This window comes from Plasmodium brasilianum, chromosome 3 (assembly GCF_023973825.1).
Source record: "Plasmodium brasilianum strain Bolivian I chromosome 3, whole genome shotgun sequence".
NCBI classification, from domain to species: Eukaryota; Apicomplexa; class Aconoidasida; order Haemosporida; family Plasmodiidae; genus Plasmodium; species Plasmodium brasilianum.
Genome location: NC_090116.1, coordinates 434,256 through 457,761, shown reverse-complemented (window position 1 = coordinate 457,761; position 23,506 = coordinate 434,256). Strand labels below are relative to the sequence as shown.

Genomic DNA, 23,506 nt, shown 5'->3' with positions numbered 1-23,506 from the left:
GTACCATTTTTACCTCTTGTTATTTGTTCTATCTTTTCTGTTTTATCATATTTAACATTAATTAAAGTTATAGTTTGGTTAAAACTTCAGTTCTTTGCTTTTCCTTTTAACTCTTTAGTAGTAATTTGATTGAGTTTTACTATAACTATATGTGCTAATATGTCTATATATGTATTTAAGAGTATGCTTTGTCTGTGACATATTATTTTAGTTCCATTTTTTACCTTTTTTTCCATTTTTTTTTTTTTTTTTTCATAATTAAAGTTGATCATTGTTCGTATCACTGTTACCAATATTTTTTTATGTAAACAACTTTTTTAATTTTTATACTGTTTAAATAAAATTTTGGAGTTATAATATTATACTCTCCTTAAGCTCTTTTATATAATCTTATATGTTTATTAGTTTACAAAAAATGAAAATCTGTAAAATGGTTTTACTTTTTTTTTTTTTTTTTTTTTTTTATGAAAGCGATACACTGTTCGCTTCTATATGGACATGTTGAGGCACTTCTTTTTCGGAGTGGAGCAATAAGCATAAGAAGCTAAATAGAATAAAAAAAAAAAAAAAAAGTGAAATGCAACAGTATATAATATAATGTAGTGTCATATAATACAATTTAATGATGTGTAATGTAGGGATGTGCTAGTTCAAGAGCCAACAGTCAAAAGATAAAGGAAAAACAATGCGCAAGGTAATATATGCAGCAGTGCCTCTCTGGAGTAGCGGGCTGGATGTTCAATAGGTAATTCAACACATAATTTGATTTACAATTCAGTATCAAATTCAGTATGCAATACAATATACATTACAGTATGCCATACAATACGCAATTCAGTATGCCATACAATACGCAATTCAGTATGCAATACAATATACATTACAGTATGCCATACAATACGCAATTCAGTGTGCAATACAATATACATTACAGTATGCCATACAATACGCAATTCAGTATGCAATACAATATACATTACAGTATGCCATACAATACGCAATTCAGTATGCAATACAATATACATTACAGTATGCCATACAATACGCAATTCAATATGCAATTGAATATGTGTTAATTATTTTTATTTTAATTTTAATTTTAATTTTTTTTTTTTTTTCAGCATCTGTTGTGGGTCCTTTCAACATGTGACATAAAACGAGAGAATTCTCCCTTATCCGGAGCAGTATTACTTGCTGGATAAAACGGAGTGCTTATATTATTACGATTTTGAAAATGGTCGGTATTACTCTTACGAAATAATTTAAAATTTGGCAAAAAATCATGGACCTCATCATTATTCTTGTTGTTTGAAAAGACAATATTCTGCAGTTTTATTTTTTCACCTTTTAATAAATTACTTCTTTCTATAAGAAGGGGAGTAGTATTTAGAATTCTCTGTTCGTAGGCACCATTAATGGTTGTGTAGTTTAATTTGCTACTTTTACTTTCTTCTTCAATTAATTTCTTTATTTCATCTATTTCTTCGATGAACAATTTCCTTTTCTGGTATAGGTCTGCCGCTTCGTTCATCCCGTTTCTTCCGAGTACCCTGTCATTGTCATTTCCACTGCTATTGTCATTACTGTTACCGGTGCTATTGCCTATGCTATCACAGCTTCTATCACAGCTTCTATCACAGCTTCTATCACAGCTTCTATCACAGCTTCTATCACAGCTTCTATCACAGCTTCTATCACAGCTTCTATCACAGCTTCTATCACAGCTTCTATCACAGCTTTTATCCCAGCTTTTATCACAGTTACTGTTCCCCTCTTCCCTCACGCGGTGTAGACTTCCATGCCCCTGCTCACCAGTGAAACCTGTGTTGCCATGTTTCATACCTGCTAATAACGAATGTGCATTTTTCTCATCAGAATACATCGTTTCCTTCTCTTCTTCCGCTTTCAAATTGAAACTTTCAAATGAATTCCATTGCTTGATTTCCTTTTTTTCCAAAATTTTGTCCAAGTAATTATCACATCTTTTATGTCCCTCCATTTGCCACATGCAATTTTTAGCGTTAAAGTAATTACTACATAGGCTATTATTACAATGATTGTTGTTGTAGTTATCTTTGTTTTGGTTGAGAATGGAGTTACTACTTCTATCAACATCTTGTCCTGTCATATTATAATTATATTTATTAAAATTTGTGAAGTCATATGTTCTTTCATTTTTGATTCGCTCTATATCAGTACTAGTCAAGGTCCCTAAATTGTTTCTACTGACCTGTTCAGAATTTTCTAATTTATTTTCTGCAATATTATTATATGAATAATTCATATTATTAGTTATTCCAGTATTAAATGAACTATTTAATAAATCGCATTTTTCATATGGATACCATTTTTCAAAAGCACTATTTTTCTTTTCATTTATATGCTTCACCCATTTATCACCCTCTGATAAATCGCTAGCCAAATTATTGCCATCTTCCAGCACTCTACCATTACTCCAATTGTATATCTTGTTACTACTAATATTCGTTGTGCCAACGTAGTTACAATGGTTACCATAGCTCCGGCTACTATTCCCACTACTACTACTTCTACTCCTACTTCTACTCCTACTTTTATCCATTTGTTGCATATCATCATCCAAGTATGAATACATGTCTTTATTCATAACGAAGGAATTCATTCCATACATACTTTCGAAGGCATCACAATGAGTTAGTTTTTTATATGCACTATTTATTTCCATATATAGGTTATTTCTTGCTAATTCATTATCTTCCTCCTTTGCAAAATCGCTGGGGAAAAGAAAAGATGGAAGTGCAAAACCTTTTCTGTCGTTTATATACATATCACTCATGCTCCTACCATTGGGATTAGTGCTTTTACTATTGTATATACATGGTTCCAAATTTTCGGAAAAATATTTTCGTACCGTACTGTTAGCAAATCCTACCTCTGTGCATTTGCGCGGAAGTATATCTATAGTATCTTTTTCCAAATACAGCTCATTTGGTATATCCCCTTTATATATATCAACTTGTTCACTTATATTTTTACACTCCTGCTTCTCAAAATTATTCGTCCTATGATGACTACTAACAGCAGGATTGTTTTCCCTTAACTCAAAAGATAATGTATCAAACGTAGCAGCATCAGTACAATTTTTTTCACAGCTCAAAAATAAACTCGTTTCATCTTTTCCTCCTTCTTCTATATGTACATTATTTTTTGATGCATAATATCCACTGAAAATTCCCTCAAGACTGTCTTTTCCTCCATCGATGGAAATGCCATAGTTCATATGAATATTCTTTGGAATACCCTCATTACTGCAAAAATTGCTGCTTCTGTTGCTACTACCAGTACTCTCCATTTGGGTCTTAGAATATACATTATCAGGCAAGCAATAATTACTCTGCCAATCCAAAGTTTCATATGAATCCTTCGAGTCAATCTCTTTCTCCTTGTCCTCCACCTCCACATCAATAGTATCTCCCCTCAAAGCATCACCTACTTGTTCATGTTTAAGTTTTTCTTTTTTTTCCTTTATGAAATTTTCATATCCCGCTTTGTTTATTTTGTTATAAACTTCTTTGCATATTTCCCTATGGTCATAATTAAAATTCGGTTTATACTCTAAATTTATGAACTGGTCATAATTTTCTCCAGAACAATTGTTATGTTTATATAATAAATCATGATTGAATAAATGGAATTCTTCCTCTGTGTCTTCTTTTATATTATCACATCTTTTTTCGCTATTATAAGTTTCATAAGTATAAGATTGATAATTTTTTACATTATTCAAATCATAATTATTTTCATATATATATAATAACAAATTTTCTTTTTTTATATCTCTATTAGAATTATCTACACTCTTTTCCTTTTCGAAATTTTCTATATTTAGTAACATAGTATTGAATTCTTTTATTTTTTCCATATCGTTACAAATAGGCTTAAGTTCTTTTATCTCTCCCACCTGGTGGTACTCACCTCCAGAGGGATTCCTGATGGGGTAGGCGTCGTTAACCCCTCTGTTTTCGTGTACATTACTGCTATATGGGCAGCTACTACCGTGTGAACTGCCCCAGGTGATAGCAGCACTATCATTACAACTGTTTTGGTAAAAAGAAGGTGAAGAACCGTTTTGTAAAATATTTGAACATCCCAATTTTGTGTAATAATTTCCTGAAAATCGGTTCAGAGATGTGTTCATATATTTATTCGCAAATTCGTTCGTAATTTCTTCTTGCTTGGCATGGTTCCATTTTTGAATAAAAGAATTCTTGATATCATTGTTTGTTGTCCCAGTGACAACATGCCCTTTTGATGATTCTTCTCGTTCATCTTCATTACGGTTAGCAGAGTTTTGTAGGAAATTAAGGTACTCATACCAATTTTTCTGTTTTTCTTTTTTTTTTAAATTTAAAGGATTATTATTTTCATTCAATAGTACATCTTCCACACTTGCATAATTGTCATTTTGTGAAAAAGAACTGTAACATTTTACCTTGCATGTACAGGTAACTGTACCAGTGTAGACCATTTTTTTTTTAATTTTTTTCAAAATATTATGGCCATGATTATACAATTCTATATGTTTTATTATTTTAGCTATACTAAGACAGATATATTTACATCTCAAACAATTGAAATATTTCTCTTTTTTCAATGCGTCCAACTGTTTAACTCTGTGGTTTTCACTTATTATATGGCTAGCAAACGAATGCACACAAGTAAATACAAACAGGCATATATTACATCTATAAACAAATATGTCCTCATTTATGAACTCACGACAACGATTTTTTTTTTCTTCTTCCTTTTCGTCGATAGGGCACTTACTAGTGTACTTTAGCACGTCCATCATGATACCATTCATTTGCATGCTTTTGCTAGTTGCGTGGATGTATGTACGTGTGTAAGCATGAATGTACGTATGTATGTATGAACGTACGTATGAATGTATGAACGTACGTATGAATGTATGTATATATATATTCTTGTGCGTGCAAACGTATGTATACTTCTTAACCTAATATAGCGACTGTCTTTAAAATGTATTTTTCTTTATAGCAAAAACAAAAAAAAAATATCTATATCTATATCCATATATCTATCTATCTATTTATCTGTCTATAACTATCTATATATATATAAAGGCACACTTGCACATTTGTTTACAAAATTATAGGAGTACGTGCAGTATTTTTTTAGATAAACAAACATAGAAAAAATGTTCATATATATATATATATATATATATATATATAGTTAACTAATTCAATAAAGCCAAGGAAGGTTTTCCTTTTATGCCTTAGAAAATATGTACATGTAAAAAATGATAAGACTTATATATTTAAAGAAGTAGGCATGTACATATATGTACAGACATATGTACAGTTATAAATAAGGTGTGTACACTTGGCAGTTTTTCCTAGTTGTAAAAAAACGAAATAACTAAGAGGTTTCTCAACCTATAACTGTGAATCATTTTATGCGTTTAGAAAAAATGTGAAATTAAAATAAACCAATAGATTTAATCTACATGGTCGATTAAACTTAATCAGAATAAAAATAACAAGAAAAAAAAAAAACAGTACTTATTTATGTATTTTGTTACACTAAAAAAAAAAAAATAATTTCCACATACTTTTAAGAGTGAACAACAAAGTGAAAATGCCATTAATATTTAAATTAAATATAATACAGACAAGAGAAAAAAATAGACTTATATAGAAATACATGAATCATGTAAAATGTTGTATATGTAAAATAGCGCAAATGCAAAAATATATGCAGAATGAGCTTCACATTTTTTGTTAATGAGTTTTAATGAGTTCGTATTTGTATAGAATAAATGTGTGTTTCATTTTCATCTATATGAAAATGTAAAAGTATATGCTGTTTTAAACACACTTCATACAAAAAAAAAAATAAATAAATAAATAAATAAATAAAATGAAAGATATATATGCTTAGGTTTTTATTTTGTTGAATAGGAAGATATGATTTCACTCATTGTTTACAATGGGTGAGAAATCATATTATAAATGTATTATATACATTATGAACGTATATGTGCATTATATAAATGACGTGTACCAATATTCATACACATATATATACTTTTTAAGTGTGTACGTAAAAATAAAAAAATTGAATTTTAATGTGTCACAATAAAAGTAAATTTAAGGCAAAATACTTTTCTGAATAATATGTCGTACATATCAAGTAATGTATATGTATATATATAAATTTAACATATATGTAACGAAAAGGATGAGAATAAACGAAATGAATACTCTACAAAATGGGAAAAATTAAAAGCAGTTAAAATTTCATATTTTGGTATAAAAATATATATATATATATATATATATTTATGGATATGTTGTTTTATGTGTACAAGCATGTAATAAAAAGGAAAAAGAGATTTCTTTTTCTTTTTTTTTTTTTCTCATCTACAGCCTTTTACAGCGAAATTACACACACTTGATATATTTTAAAACTTCCCATAAAAAGACTGTTCACCAGATTATGGTTAATTTTATCACTTTGTGTTACATTATGTCGCGTTATGTTGTATTTTGTTATATTACATTGTATTATTTTTTATTATGTTTTATGTAATTTTTTTTCTTCTTTTTAATTTTTCTTCCATATGCCAAAAAAAAAAATAAAATAAATAAATAAATAAATAAATATATAAATAAATATACAAATATATAAATAAATATACAAATATATAAATAAATAAATAAATATATAAATTAATAAATAAATAAAACAAAATAAGGAGACCAAGTAGGGCGGGAAAAAAGCAACTACAACAGATTTTTTCGATAATATCAATTCAGTCTTATTTTTGAAACATGCATGCATATAAAGAGATAAAAAAAAAAAAATTAAAAAAATTAAATAAAAAAAGAAAAAAAAGAAAGCTTAATAGTGAATTAATAATATAAATTTTTTATTAAATTTTAAATATTTTTTTTTTTTCCAAATATTTCGAAGTACGACTTAAAAAAAAAAAAAAAAAAAGAATACTATAGATTAATAGTTTAAGGCAATCAAATGTCGTACATACTTATACACACATTTTTGGTAAGCGTAAGAATTTCAGCAACATATACGTAGGTAGAATATAATAAATAAACAAATTATAAGTGTAAATTTTTTAAATTTCTCATATAAAATTTTGATAATATTTGCTCAAAAGGTAATAGCATTTTGATGAGCAGTTACTTTTACTTTTGAATAAGTAGGTGCTGACGGTATATTTTATTGAAATATACAAATCTCTAATTGAAATTCAGTTTTATATTTTTGTGTTTATTATGCGTTTTTTTATGCATTTTTTATCCTTATTTTCTTTTTTTTTTTTTTCTTTTTTTAGAAAAATGGTTTTAAAATAAACTTCAAACAGAGTAAAAAGGAGTTAATTATATTTTTTCATAATATTTTTTTCTCTTTTTGTTCTTCATATAGCTATTGTATATATACATATATATAACTATATATATATATACGTATGTGTGAACATAATACCGTTTATACAGACGCATAAAATTAAAAATTGACAAAAACAAAAAAAAAAAAAAAAAAAAAAAAAAAAAAAAAAGTATACATATATAAATAAATCAAATTGAATGTGTAATTTTTGTAACAACTGATAAATACAGTTTATTAATATTTAAAATATGCGCAGTGGAAATGAAAAAAAAAAAAAAAAATAGATAACAATAAATAAAATTAAAAGGAAATAATAAGAATAAAAAATAAATAATAATACTGACAGCAGTAATGGTAGTAACTGCAACAGCCGCAGCAGCAATAGTAGTAGTGATAATAATAATAATAATGATGATGAATGTAAATTGGTCAATGAAGTAAATGTTGATGTGACAAAAATCGAGGGGGCGTGTGTATAAAGAGAAAGGGCAAAAATCGTAATAGCCAAAACAATCAATAATTGAAGTAATGATATGTTGAAAAAAGAATTGCACAGGTAGGTACAATTTTTACCAGTCTTGGAAAAATACCTATATAAAAACCTTTAAATCCGTTCTTTTTAAATATAATTTTAGCAACTGAGAAAATGTTATAGTTATAGTTATTTGTTAATTTAAAATAGTTATAATATTTATAACTATAAGTATTCGAACCATACTTAGTAGATCCATATTTATAATAAATAGTCCTATGATTATTATGAGCATAATTATTCACTTTAACATCATATATATATTTATTATTATATAAATTATTTTGACAAATATTATAAAAATTACTTGTTCGACCTCTTTGACATGCATCATAATTTTTAATTTTTCTATAATCAAAATCACTTTTATGAATAATATCAATACATCTTGCTTGCATGTTCGTTTTGATTATATCCAAAGGATGTGTTATAAAAGTAGTTATTGTGCTACTAAGACATCCACAAATAAATGGGTACAAAAATTTTTTAATAATTTTTTTCCGCCTTTCATATTCAGAATCTTTTTTTTTTATATAACTAACTAAATATTCGTTAAGTGACCAATATATAGCTGAAAATGGGATGTCTCTTACAAGTGTTGAAGTGATACCTTTATACAAATTTATTTTTATTTTTCTATTTTGTTTCGATTTAAATATATCAAATATACTTACTTTATGATTATTGCAAACATTTGCCTGAACATTTGTTCTGTATAATTCTAATGGTGATGTAATTATTATGGAAAAAAATCTAGAAATTGTAGCGCTTAAGTAACATGGAATTCCTTTTTCTTTTAATTCTTCATATACATAAAAAAATAAAGTGTTGTTTATTACGTACAGGTTCATCGTTGAAATAAGGCCTGCTCAAAAGAGAACAATGGAAAGCAAAAAAAAAAAAAAAAAAAAAAAAAAATTATATACACATATATGTCCATTTTGGAAAAATTTAATCGAAATAAACACAAAAAAGGAAAAAAAATTCTCAAGAATTATGGACATATATACCAGTTTGAACCGAAATTCATATACTCGTGTGCGTGAAAAAAAAAAAAAAATAATAAAATAAAAAAAATATATATATATATATACATATTAACATATATTAACATTATTGCGTTCTTTCGTGTTACCCCTATAAATTGCCTTGATCCCATAGTTGTTATAAATGTTTTTAAAAGTTCGATAATAAAAAGAGTTAAATTTCAGCAACCTATTTTTCTTCTTTTTTGTAATTTTTTTTAAAATATACTTTTTGTCAAAGCTGATGTTACTATTATATTGTATGTAGTTTTTTATTACGTCAAGAGGTGTGCATATAATACTAACAAAAACACCTTCAAAAGGGGGAGAGGGTAAAAAATAAATGTATGTGATAGTTGCATATGTATATATGTGTGTGCATACGTGTATTTGTATATACACACACATATATATGTACATTCATTTATATACTCATGCATTTATATATACATACATTTATATACTTATGCATTTATATATACATACATTTATATACTCATGCATTTATATATACATACATTTTTATAGCAATACATTTTTATGGGCATTCATTTATGTACACACACTTTTATATGCGCAATTTTATTTATGCATATATTCATATACATATGGATCATTTTATTAAGTTTCCCCATTATTTATCTTTTTTTATTTGGGCGATATTGTAAAAATGTTTAATTTATTGCTTACTTGATACTGTACTACTGTATACTATGTTTTGAACATTGATTGTTCTTTTTTCCATTTTGGGAGTTAATCTAAATAATTTTTTTTTTTTTTTTATTTTATTTTACCTTATATGCTTATAAATATTAATTTAATTTTTTTTTTTTTTTTGATTTATTATTGCTAGTTCATAATAAATTTACGCCTTTTTATTTTATTTTTTAATTATGACATTTTTTTTTTCTCTTTTTACCTTTTTGTTTTTATAAATTAAGGTATCATACTTACCTGAATTTATAAACATATATTTAATTTATTTAAAAATTAAACAAATATCATACATAAGTATAATGTTCAAATGATAAAAAATAAATTCCATATTTAAATGAAATATGCTGACAGCTCTTGTCTGCGTCTAGTTTTAGTTATTCGTTTAGTGTGCTGTAGTATATATACATATATATAGGTTACATAATATTTAAGAGGGGGGGGTATAATGAATAAGTTCACATATAAACATAGATCAACGTAACGATATATGTATATATATATATATATATAATATATATATATATAATTATATTTATATATTTATTTAATTATTTATTTATTTAAAATATAGATACATATATTTTCGAACATGTTTTTGCGAAGATTCACAAATGTAAAAAAATTAATGTTATTATACAACAGCTTTGCACAAGCAAGATTATTATTAAAGTACTGTCTTTCACTGCACGTATATGCAATTAATAAATTATTAAAAAACAATTTTGCAAATTCGTAAATATAATAAAATTAAGAAGGGGTATAATTTTTTAATTTTCTCATTTCATATACCTGCATTGTCTTGAATGTATAAGGTTCGTTTAATTCTTTTAAAAGGATGAAAAAATGTGTAAATATATACAAACATACGCGTACACACACATAAAATCTTACAAACATACATCCGCGTATAAGCTCTAGTTCATTGTGCATAAATTATATCACATTCTAAGAAGAAGAAAATATAATTAAACATACAAATTCCTTAGTATGGAGGGAAAAAAAGTGTGTCAAGCTTTCACTAAAAAATGTATTAACAGTATTGTATGTATATATATATATACATAATTATATATACGTACATATATATTCATATATATATATACATATATGTACATATGAGCACATCGTGTACAAATATTATTTTGGCGTACCAAAATTGGATGTACATTTTTCAAATAAAAAAGGTAATAATGCATTGAAAATACCTTCAAATGTATTTTTACATTACTGAGAAAATGCATAGATTTGCAAGTAAATAAGTATAACTGCATACGTCTTAACATATAAAGCTATAACAGTAAAACATCAATGTCCGCATAATGAATGCATGAAATTGTGTACCCCTGCTTACTCAAAATGAAGAAGCATGATCATTTGCAAAGCTTACATATATATATATGCATACATACATACATGCATACATACATACATACATACATGCATACATACATTCATGCATACATACATACATACATGCATACATACATTCATACATATATACATACATACATGAATACATACATACATGAATACATACATACATGTACAATTATATGACATATAATTAAACAAAAAATAAATTTTCAAAATTTAAAAAAAGGCGAGAAAATTTATGCGAAATAACAATACTGAAAGTGCCTGGTGTGAAGTTTAATTATGTTGCTTATGTATAAACACTTTCCCTGTTTTGTTATACGTCATTGTATTTTATTATATTTTATATATATTTTTTTTTAATTTTTTTAATTATTATAATATGCAATTTCAAAGAACAAAGTAAATTAACGTACTTGCATTAGCATAAAAATAAGCTTGTATAGCTACATTTTAGTTACAGCATATACATACAAACATACGTACATTCATATATATATACATACGTACATACCTATATATATACATACGTACATACATTTACGTACATGTATAACTTTGAGAACACGTTTTTATTTTATGCTGCTGTTTATTTTGGTTTTAATAAGGAACCCAATTTAGCTTAAAGCGTTTTATTTGTTTCGCTTTATTTTTTTATTTATTTTTTTTTATTTTATATTCCCAAATATGTTCAGTTAAATCTCTCAATATTTGGTGTATAATCAATATGGCTAATTTATTTAAAAAAACAAAAACAAAAACAATTTATTTAAATTGTACAAGGAGCTTCCAAAAATTAATGTAACTCTGTTATAAAAGCTTCTTCTATATCGGATGTTTTTTCCTTATTTTAACAAGGGATCATATGTGCATATATATATACACGTTTTTATGTATATAATATATTATTTATAAATATATAATAAATTGAAAGAAAAAAAAAAGAGGAGATTAAATTTTTTATTCGTAATAAGAAACATTTAAATAAAAAAGAATATTTTTTTATTTTAATTTTTTTTAACGAAACCATGTTTTATAATTGGTTAGCCACACTGTAGCTACTGGAAAATTAATTTTCACATATATATAATAATTGGAGTGCAAAGAAAAAAAAAAAAAAAAAAAAAAAAAAAGTAAAATGTAGAGTGTAGAGTGTAAAATGTGGAACGTATAAGTTGCTCATACAAAATTATTCAATAATGTATATCCATTTAAAGACACGTATTAAAACAGTAAGTAACCTGGGGAATATTTTTTTAAAAAAAGGGAATATAATAAAGGGAAAAAAATGGTGTAATGATGCCCCTTTTGTTGATAATGCGATAAAGACTGAAATCTTCTCAACTAGTCATGGTTTTTATTTTTTTAATGAATCCTTTATAAAGCTCTTTACGAAAAACAGGAATAAAATTACGTACGAAATGAGAAGAGATAGAGGAGGGACCATAAGAAAGAAATTAAGCAGAGAAAAAAAGAAAACACAGAAAAAACAAAAAAAGGATAGTTCTAAGGATGTGTACTAAAATGCATAAAAAGGAAAGAAAAGGAAAGAAAGAAAAGTGATATTGCGTACACACTTGATACATAAGTTACACACTATGATGGCAACAATGAAAAGAGAATAAGTTTTTTTATAACATGCATATGCATATTATTTCAAAAAAATTTTATATTTTTTTTTTTTTATTTGAAAACATTAGTCCATTTTTAAATAAAATTTAAGTGGTATGGGCAGGATATATCCGTCATAGAATATTCCTATTTTTTGAAATGTAAGCTTGAGTATATACGTGTATGCATATATGTACATAAATGTATATATACGTATATATATGTATATGCCCCATTTGATTACCCCTCACACTTTTTCTTCCTTTTTTTTTTTTTTTTTTTTTTTTTTTTTTTGTTTCACTTCATTATTTCTTCCCAATAATTTGATAATTCGTTAAAACTAGTATAATATTATGTCAAAGGTATATGCATGGAATTATTAGTCATTCGTTGAATACTTACTAATTTGCATAGCATAAGGTGGATTATTTCATAATCTATATTTCATTTATTTCATAAATGGTTTATTTTGACAGTAAAAAAAAAATATATATATATATATTATAAAAAAACATGCATAGACAAATTATATATTATGTATAACTTAACAGCTGAATTATATTATGGATATATAATAAAATTTGCACGTGCGAAATGCACGTGCTAAAGGCTCATATGAAAGGCCTGTTTGCGGGCATATAAAATGTTTGTGTAGTATAAATGCTCCAAATAAAGCACATATATAATATATATATGTATATACATACTTATGCATATTCACATACGTAACGTGCTACTCGCAACAAAATGCGTTGTCATAAGTGATATTCAAAAAGGATGGTATGCATATATAAATGGAAGAATAAACGGAAAAGTATATTTTGATAGTTACCCATCATATATAAATGCATTTTACATTCTACATATGAAGTTATTAGCAATGTAATTAAGAATGTATCACTGACAATTAAATATGTAATTGTTAAAGGTATGCTTATCCGAATAGTATATATAATCCCCCCACACGCACATATATATATATATATATATATATATGCATATACACACATGTATATATAGAATTGCGGTGGCGCAAAACTTAAGCCTTCCTCATTCAAAATGCAATAAAAATTAAAAAATAAATAAAAAGTCAAATACAAATTTCGATATACATAATGCTAATTATTAACAGTTGTTTGTTTTTTGCAGTTGGGGCAAAAATAAATAATAGTTGACCCTTCGTCCGCACTTCTTGTTTGAATATTTATAAAATACAAAAAATCGTTACCACAGTCAGTACACTTTTCGTAAGATATATTATAAGCACTATGATTATCTTCTTTAAATAATAATGTATTTTTATCGAATGAAGCAATTTTATTTTTCCAATAATTTTTTTTATTTTGATCATATATATATTTTTCTCTATATGAACATACTTCAATATATGTATCTTTATTATTATTTTGATTATCTATATCTATATCATCTATTACATAACCACAATAAACACATTTAATAGTATTATCATAGAAGTCTTGCATACTATTATTTTCTAGTTTTAACAAACTGAAACATTTTATAAACAAATATATATAATCATCATAATTATATATATATCCACAATACTTACAATACTTTGATTTTTCATTTTGAATATTCTTAATCATTAAAGAACGATGTGTTATTTCTGTTGCATTTTTCACTAATCTTTCTATATCCGAAAATTTCTTTCCTGTTACTAATTGACATAATTCATCATTTTCTATGCTTATTTTGTTCCTGTGCGATTCAATAAAGTAGTTTAGAAGGGCTTCTGATGTTACCTGATCCACATCAAAACGTACTTTTTTCATTTCCTTCCTTTTTTCCTTCTTTACTTCTAACTCTTTGTTCATTTCTTTATACATCTTTTTCACCCTCTTTTCTTCCTCCCTTTTCTTCTTTCTTTCTTTTTTGTCTTTCATCTTTTTCTTTTTTTTTAATATCTTTTTTTCTTTCTCTTCCCTTTGTATTTGCAACTCTTGTTCTACCTCTATCTGCTTCTTTTTTTTTTCCAACTTTTTCTGTATTTGTATTTCCATTTGTTTCCTTTTTTCCTTTTCTTTCTGTATTTGCATTTCTATTCGCTTCTTCTCTTCTTCCTTTTCTTTCTCTTCTTGCTCTCTTTTTTCCTCTTTTTTTTTCTCTTTTTTTTTTTCTTTTTTTTTCTCTTTTTCTATCCTTCTCAACTCTTTACTTTTTTCTTTTTCAATCCTTTTATGCTCTCTTTTTTTATTCAACTTTTCCTCTTTTTCTATCTTTTTTTTCTCTTCTTCTATCTTTTTTTTCTCTTCCTCTATCCTTTTTTCCATCATCTTCTCCATCATTTTTTCTTCCTTTTCTATCAGATCCTGCACCATCTTTTCCTCTTTTTCTATCCTCCTAATCTCCTTTTTTTTCTCTTTTTCTATTCTCCTCATCTCCTTTTTTTTCTCTTTTTCTATCCTCCTCATCTCCTTTTTTTTCTCTTTTTCGATCCTTTCCTTCTCCCTGTTTTCCTCTTCCCTTTTCTCTTTTTCCATCCTTTTCTGCTCTCTTTTCTTCCTCTTTCTTTCCTCTTTTGTATTTTCTTTTTCTGTCTTTTCCTGCTTGCCTTTTTCCTCCTTTCCTTTCTCATCTTCCGTTCTCGGCTCCCTATTTTCCTCTTTCCTTTTCTCTTTTTCGATCCTTTTCTGCTCTCTTTTATTCTCTTTTTCTATCTTTTTCTTCTCCCTTTTTTCCTGTTGTCTTTTCTCATCTTCCATTCTCTGCTCTCTTGTTTCATCTTTTATTTTTCCTTTTTCTGTCATTATTTCTATCATATTTAAACTCTTTTCTTTCTTTTCCTTCTCCCCTATTTCTTCCTTTACCCTATTTCTTCCATTCATTCTATTCCATTCCTCTGTATTCTCATTAGTAGTATACGCTTTTTCGTTTTTTATTTTCCTTTGTTCTTTCATTACATAACTTACTGTTTTACTTGGTGAGTTGTTCATCTCCGTTTTTACAAAATTTAATGTATTCCCTGTTAACCCACGGGATGATACACATTCCATGAGTTTGTCATTCTCGTTCGTGTTATCAATTTCGTTTTCTTTGTCATCTCTTTCTCCTAGTCCTATTCCTTCTCTTTCACTTCTCTTTTTTTTTTTTTTTTTTTTCTTTGTTGAGGTATCCTCATTATTAAATTTATTTTCAAAATAATTATGTGCAGCAATTAATGGAGATAAGCTATTATTATTCACTCCATTTTCTTTGTCCTGGTTCCTTTCATATTTATCGTAATTTTCGCCTTTTCTGTTTTCCCCTATTTTACTAGTATTTGCATAAAATTCATTTTTTACTAATACCTCATGCTGCACACTACCCCTTTTTTTTTCTCTTTCAAAATTCATTTTACTTAGGTATACATGTACATATAACTATACCCACAAATATATACACATATAAACGCATATACATATATATATATATATGTATATATTTATATATATATTTTTACATATATTTGAATGAAGGAAAGATAAAATTTTCAATGTGTCTGTAATTTACAATTGTTCCAATATTTTCCCTATCGCTTTTCTTTATACCTTCTTTATATACTTTTGTTTCTGCTTCTCTCCTTTTTTCTTTATTTTTTTTTAAAGCCTACAAAGAGAGATATCTATTTATAATTTATTCCATATTATAATACAAATTTTAGCTCATTCACAGAAACGATAAAAATGGTGAAATGCTCAGGTGTTGTACGTATGTTGCACATGTATCTACATACATGATGTATATACGTATATGTTTACGTATGTATTTACATATGTATTTATTATTTACGTACGTACGTATGTATGTATGTATGTATAGAAGGCCAAAATGGACTTATATAAAAAAATTAATTACAGAAAGAACGAAAAGAACAAATTATTATTTATAAAAGATTAAAATATCTTCAAGTAATATGTCATATTATGACAAAAACAATAATATATATTTATTTCCATTTCAAACAAAAATTATATATTAGTAGATTAAAAAAAAAAAAAAAAAAAAAAAACAACAAACAACGAACAACGAATATTTTTAATAAAACAACAAAAAAGGTATATTTTAATGTGAATATTTGTACAATAACATACAGCTGTAAAACAAACAATGCTAAAAAAAAAGAATATAATTTTTTTTTTCTTTAAATCTTACGTATATGCGTATATATATATAACGATATGCATGAAACTTTATGTAACATAAACGGTGTTTTAAAATTTGCAAAAATTATTGTAGGTTACTCAGGCGGAGAAAAAAAAAAAAAAAAAAAAAAAAAAATGATATGTATAATTATACTTAATAAATACGCGTATAAACAACTAATTTAATATACCGTTTATTCGCGTATTTTGTTTTTTTACCTGTTCGGTAATTTTGATTTCCTGGGGTCTCTAAAGCGCTTTTTATTTAATTATTATTTTTTTTTTTTTCTTTTTGGTATTGCCTAGTTTTTAATCCCATTAATTATAGCTCTTCAACTTACTATGTTAAATGGGGAGGGAAATATTGTGTAAATGAAGAAAAATATGTACAGATTAACTTGAAAGTAAATAAGCTTATTGCTTATAAATGCGTGTAACTGCATATATACATGTATATATATATATATATATATGTATGTTTTTTTTTTTTTTTTTGGTTTAGATAAGTAATTAACGTGTAAAATGTTTATGCTGTGGCTGAGAAATTTTATTCTTACGTAATATCGAAAAATTAGTTAAAACTGAGTTGCATATATGCATACAAGTTTATACTTGTGCAAATTGTGCAAATTTTTGTGCTGCGAAAAATTACATAAAATTATGTATGTATAATACTATGGCTTTATGTAGTGTGTTTTCAACCTTTCCATTTTTTTTTTTTTTTCGAATAAATATTACATGCTTCATAGTACATACTTTATAGAACTCACCACACAGTACATACCGCGTAATACGCACCGTCGGCATATAGCACATTTCGAGTATTCTTGATTTGAGTGATCATCTTTTTTATGTACCTCTTTACCGGTTACATATATCATTTTCCAGAATTTAAGACTTATGAATTCAGAGAGCTATGAGCTAAATTTAAGTAATTTAAAAAATGATAGATATGATAGTACCCTTACTATGTTCTTTACCTTTATATGTGGGTTTTTACTCGGCATATTGATTAAGTACTTAAAGGAAATAAAAAGAAGTGCTTTAAAAGTAAAGGAAACTTGTTTAAATATTGATTCAATATATAACCTTGAGTGTAAAATGGTATTCTGTGTTAGGACAGGTAAAATGCAAGCATGTTTTTTAGTGCTATATTTCCCCCCTTCCCCATTATTAGCCATTTCCCTTCCATCTAATTTTAATTATCATTCTTTTTTTTTTCCGCCAACTATCCTACACATTTTTTTGTTTCTCTAACACTATTGCATTTTTTTTTTTTTTTTTTTTTTTATATTGCTGGTGCTTCTTTACCAGATATAAAAATGAACAAAGGAAAAATATGTTCGCAGTGTTGTCATGCATGCTTATCAGTTTACGAGAAAATGCTAAAAAGAAAAAATCAACTTAAAAATAGCGGAAACTCTCAAAGTGCCTTGACGTACTTCGATGTGTGGAAAAAAACGGGACAAAAAAAAATAGTTCTTAAAATATCAGTAAGACGCGAATATTTATTTGTTTACTTCGGTTCGTTTTGCTTTTATTTTATTTCATTTTTTTTTTTTTAATTCCCTATTAAAAATCTCTTTATTTTTAGAGCGCAGAAGAAATGTATGAAATTGAGAGAAAGGCAAAAATGAAAAACCTTATAACCTCCATAATTATTGACGCGGTACAAGCAAAGCCAGTGATGTTTTTATTTTGGCATACATATGCACATTTTGTTTGCGTTATATGTATGTGTTTATCTATTTGGTGTGTTTTTACATTTGTGTTCCTTTATATATGCATTAGTGTGACAACATGTATGTCAATTCCTCTGTGCATTCATGAACACACGTATTTTAGCACATATGTTTGTATCTTTTTTTCCGTTAAAGGGAAGAACACAAATTGAGCCAAACACGGAAACAGTTATAGCTATTGAACCGGGTATTATGAGTATATGTTAAAAACTAGAACTTTTATTTTTATACTGAAGCATATATGTATAAACATATATACATATATATATTATGTATAAACATATATACATATATATATTATGTATAAACATATATACATATTTATATTATGTATAAACTTATATACTTATATATATTATGTATATATATACATAAGATAGTATTCTACTGAGATTGTGAAAAAAAATACGTTATTTTAAAATTTTTTTGTGGTAAAATATGGTTTTTGTATTCTCTAAAAAGTTAATTTTTTTTTTTTTTTTTTTCATTATTTCCTTATAGTACCAGATGAAGTAGTTAACGATATAACTGGGCAGCTTAAGCTTTTATAGAAGTTACAGATATATGATTACCCTTTAAAAAGTATAGTAATGTTTGCATTTTTTTTTTTTACCCTCATATTAATTTTGCTTTTTTTTTTGGTTTGCTTTGAGTATACATATATATATATATATATATATATATAATATTTTATCCATGTGTAACCTTTTTTTTTTTTTTCGCATCATGGAAGTAACCAAATAAACAGTTTCTTCTTTTTTATTTTTAAAGTTTACAAATAATTTCTTAAAGACAGGAAAAAAAACAAAAAACATAAAAAAAAAAGGGCATTTAGCAATATGTATATTTTTTTAAGAATAAAATTTCATCTAGTATAACTAAAAGTGTTAATTTTTTTTTTTTTTTTTTTTTTTTCTAGTCGTAATTTTACATACATTTCTAAACTTTTGTTAAACATTTTTATAATAGTAATAAATGGGAATACCCTTTTGTTGGCATATAATATTATCAATATCAAAAGTTTTCTTTTGAACTGTTTGTTGAATATATTTTTTGTTGCTATTATTTTCGCTTGGCATATTATGGTTATGTGTAACTGTATTGGTATTATTTTCTTCCTTAGTAAATTGTTTACTTTGGCTATAAGATAAAGAGATAGTATGTTTCTTCGCTGTTATTATGTAAATACTTCCAGCATTTTTTATAAGTTTAAAAACAATGTTGAAGTTATTTTTTTTTAACAAATTTAAGGGGTCTCTATTTTCATAATAGCCATATTCCCATGGTATTTTCCTATTAGGGTATAAATCCAGTTTTTCTAAAATATATCTTATGATTTTGTTATAAATAATACCTCTTTCAATTAAATAAAATTTTCCATTTTGTTTCATTATGTCCAATACTTTTTGTAAACTTTCGTCCACATGTTCAAAAGAACATAATGTAAAAGACGAAATAACACAGTCAAAAACATTAGATTTGAAAAGACTATTTTTTATATCATTGTTTATAACATAAACAGGGTAAATTGGTTTTTCTTTTTCCAATTTTTTCTTTATCTGTTCACACATTTTTACGCTTTTTTCAACACATACTAAGGCTTCTATATTTTTTAAATAGGAAAAATTTCTTCCTGTCCCTGCTCCTATTTCTAGTACCACACCATGCACTTTTCGAAAGTTCTTTTTTTTGTATTTGTTTATGGATGTAATTTTTTCTATGAAATCATTTTTTTCATCGTAGTTTTTGGCTAGCTCGTCAAAAGTTTTAATTCGAAAATTTTCACTTGGTTCATTTATACTTTTATCATTTAAAGGTCTATTTTTTTTGAAGACATAAAAACAGCTTAACACCACCCCAACATTTGCACTTGTCACGCCTATAAGCAGCTAAAAAGGAAAAACATACATAAACAATTAAATATACTGAAAATATTAGCTTTGGGGGTACTGGAAAAGTATGCTATTATAAGGGATAAACCTTAAACGTGTTGCATGTACAGGTTTTTCAATTTTCTAAACGTGCAAAGAGGTATATACATATATATGCGTGCCTATCTTTAACCTTCTTAAAAGAGGATAGTGTAAACATTTTTTTTTTTTTCTTCCCTTCTATTCATCAGTATGTGCGCAAAATAAATATAATACAAAAAAATTACAAACAGGAAAAAAAAAATTTCAAAATATATCCTTAATTTAATGCCCCTTTCCCTGTTATAAATTCAGAAGTTACTGCATATACGTTCCATAATACGCAGAAGGCATATAATAATTATATATGCCTATATATTAACATGATATATACATATATGTACATCCAGAGGTACATGCGTACATACATATATATATGAATGTATTGTATATTGTAAAAACCGTGCATTAGGGCAAACATATATGTAATATCATAGTAGATTATCTTGTGAAGAGCTTGTTCGCTATTTTACTTGGAAATCTTTTTTTTGTTTAATGTTTATTTATACAATATTCAAATATTTATATTCTATTAATTTCAAAAGGTAGCTTCAAATTAAAAAGGGTTAATATTTAAAAATGATGTTCACTTGACCTTTATTTCATAGTCCTATGACGTTTTAATTTTTACAAATTATATTAGAGAAAAAAGAAAAAAACATGACAAAAAGTAAGAAAAAAATATGACAAAAAGTAAGAAAAAAATATGACAAAAAGTAAGAAAAAAATATGACAAAAAGTAAGAAAAAAACATGACAAAAAGTAAGAAAAAAACATGACAAAAAGTAAGAAAAAAACATGACAAAAAGTAAGAAAAAAACATGACAAAAAGTAAGAAAAAAATATGACAAAAAGTAAGAAAAAAACTTGTGGGAAAAACCAAGTACTATCATTATGCAATTTAAAGAAACTTATACTGAAAAGGAAAAATTGTTTCAATACTGTTAGGAATTTTATAAAGTTCAAAAAACAGAAAAGAAAAAATTCTGAACAATGTAGAAAATTAAAGCAGGAAAATTTATGCCCTATTGTAAAACAAACCGATGAAGAAGAAACAAATATTACAAAGAGGGTCAGCAACAAATCTGGAGTTACTAAAAAGAGAGCAAAGAGAAAGGAAAAAACGAAGCATAACACTGAAAAAATTAATATTTTACAAAATAAAGAAAAAACAAAAATAATAAGAAACAAAACAGATATAAGGAAGGAGAAGAAAAAAAAAAAAATAATAATAAATAAGAATAAGGATAGAACTTATATGCAATACGAGCAAAAAAGTGTTAGACATGACGACAAAAAGGGGGCTATGACAAAAGAAATAAGGACAAAGGGGGAAATACTTAAAAAAAGGCATAAAATTAAAAATGACACGTGTCAGGAAAATGAACCAACGGAGCTGGAAGAAATATATGAAGTAGAATGCAAAGCGAAATACGAAGCAAAACTAGAAGAAAAATGTGAGGCAAACTTTCAGGAAAAAAAAAAGGAAATAGTTAAAGCAAACTCACTAGAAAGCATCCACAAAACTGAAAAATTCGTACGTAATTCGTCTAATACTATATTCAGAATACAATATTCGACGAATACATATGAAAATAAAACAGTACATATATGTGCTGATACAAATAATGTAATAGAAAAATCGAGCAATTCAGAATGTGTAGTTGAATTACATACGAATAATATAACAGACATAAAGGTAAAGAAAGAAAGAAGAATAAGAAAATATAAATGCAAAAATAAATTAGGGCATACCAATAATGTTAGTAAGGACATAGTTAAATTGGTTTTATCTAAATGTGTTGAGGTAAAATGTTTTATTGTTACGTACAAAACGAACTTTAGAAACATACTAAACAATTTATTTAATGAATATATGTTTCTTAAAAAGTATTTGAACAGCAATTATAATACATATCATAAATTGAAATTTTTTTTTATGTGTAAACATTATTTAAAGAAGCTGCATTATGTTTTATCCATATTTTATGATGTTATAGAACAGAATGATGAGTATTTACTGATAGAATTATATAATGAGATAAAAAACAATTTAAGATTAATGTACTATGTAGGGAGAATATTGTCAAATTATTTAACTTGCATAGCTTATAAAAAAATGGTATATATCATAATAATTTGTGTTGCGCGAGTGCATACAATTTTAAATTGTATTCTTATATCGGAACCTTTTAAAAACATTGTACCAGAATTGTTAAATATGGTTAAGCAAATTAAATTGTAAAAACGAATAGGGGAACAAGGTATTTCTCTTGGATGAGTAAGCATTTATTTTTTACTATTTTTAGAAGACTTTTATTTTGTAAATATAATTAGTTTGTTTATTTGTATTTTATTACTTTTATTGCATTACTTTTATTTTATTATTTTTTTTTTTCTATTTTTTTTTTTTTTTGTAAATTAAAAATTAAGTTATAGATTCAACCATTTTTTATGTTATAATTTTGCTGAATTTTTATTTCATCTGTGCTTACAACTACTTTTAAGTAAACAATGGATCATATGGCTACTCTAATTTTTGTATTGTAGTTCTCAAAAAAAATTTTCATTTATTTGTGTAAAATTATGAACTGTATTCTTTAAGAGTAATAAAATGAAGGTTAAAAAGAATAAAATATAAAAAAAAAAAAAAAGAACAGTAGAGAAAATAAAATCTATATACATACATACATACATATATATAAGGAAAATTAGTATAACAAAATGGTTAAATATTTTATTTCCTTCTTTACTCACAAAATGGTAAATATATACAAAAAGGTGTATTACAGTATTTATATTTTAGATGTTGAAATTTCGAAATAGTTAAAATGGACGGTCAGACATTTTGTTAATTTTTAAATGTAATATGAAACAACGTTAACATATTCTGAACGTTCAGAATTTTTTTTTTTTTTTTTTATATCTAGCTATTTTAAAGTGTGCGGATGTTCGTATGTATGTATGAATTTTT

General features: G+C 25.8%; 7 protein-coding genes across 7 annotated transcripts; 3 read left to right on the top strand and 4 right to left on the bottom strand.

Moving 5' to 3' along the window:
* Nucleotides 1-1,117: 1,117 nt before the first annotated feature.
* MKS88_000893 (uncharacterized protein) lies at nt 1,118-4,843 on the bottom strand (the record flags this gene model as incomplete). Its single annotated transcript, XM_067219536.1, has 1 exon — nt 1,118-4,843. One exon carries the CDS (start codon nt 4,841-4,843, stop codon nt 1,118-1,120), a length of 3,726 nt encoding a protein of 1,241 aa, XP_067075261.1.
* A 3,086-nt stretch (nt 4,844-7,929) lies between these two features.
* Nucleotides 7,930-9,718, bottom strand: MKS88_000892 (mitochondrial carrier protein; the record flags this gene model as incomplete). Its single annotated transcript, XM_067219535.1, has 3 exons — nt 7,930-8,813; nt 9,084-9,287; nt 9,664-9,718. 3 exons carry the CDS (start codon nt 9,716-9,718, stop codon nt 7,930-7,932), a joined length of 1,143 nt encoding a protein of 380 aa, XP_067075260.1.
* A 2,545-nt stretch (nt 9,719-12,263) lies between these two features.
* On the top strand, nt 12,264-12,587 carry MKS88_000891 (uncharacterized protein; the record flags this gene model as incomplete). Its single annotated transcript, XM_067219534.1, has 1 exon — nt 12,264-12,587. One exon carries the CDS (start codon nt 12,264-12,266, stop codon nt 12,585-12,587), a length of 324 nt encoding a protein of 107 aa, XP_067075259.1.
* A 1,206-nt stretch (nt 12,588-13,793) lies between these two features.
* Nucleotides 13,794-16,031, bottom strand: MKS88_000890 (transcription factor; the record flags this gene model as incomplete). Its single annotated transcript, XM_067219533.1, has 1 exon — nt 13,794-16,031. The coding sequence occupies one exon, from the start codon at nt 16,029-16,031 to the stop codon at nt 13,794-13,796; it is 2,238 nt and encodes a 745-aa protein (XP_067075258.1).
* A 1,689-nt stretch (nt 16,032-17,720) lies between these two features.
* On the top strand, nt 17,721-19,113 carry MKS88_000889 (peptidyl-tRNA hydrolase 2; the record flags this gene model as incomplete). Its single annotated transcript, XM_067219532.1, has 5 exons — nt 17,721-17,943; nt 18,135-18,313; nt 18,415-18,489; nt 18,698-18,749; nt 19,064-19,113. The coding sequence occupies 5 exons, from the start codon at nt 17,721-17,723 to the stop codon at nt 19,111-19,113; spliced, it is 579 nt and encodes a 192-aa protein (XP_067075257.1).
* Nucleotides 19,114-19,512: 399 nt separating this feature from the next.
* On the bottom strand, nt 19,513-20,653 carry MKS88_000888 (methyltransferase; the record flags this gene model as incomplete). Its single annotated transcript, XM_067219531.1, has 2 exons — nt 19,513-20,451; nt 20,627-20,653. 2 exons carry the CDS (start codon nt 20,651-20,653, stop codon nt 19,513-19,515), a joined length of 966 nt encoding a protein of 321 aa, XP_067075256.1.
* Nucleotides 20,654-21,376: 723 nt separating this feature from the next.
* MKS88_000887 (uncharacterized protein) lies at nt 21,377-22,777 on the top strand (the record flags this gene model as incomplete). Its single annotated transcript, XM_067219529.1, has 1 exon — nt 21,377-22,777. One exon carries the CDS (start codon nt 21,377-21,379, stop codon nt 22,775-22,777), a length of 1,401 nt encoding a protein of 466 aa, XP_067075255.1.
* Nucleotides 22,778-23,506: the final 729 nt, after the last annotated feature.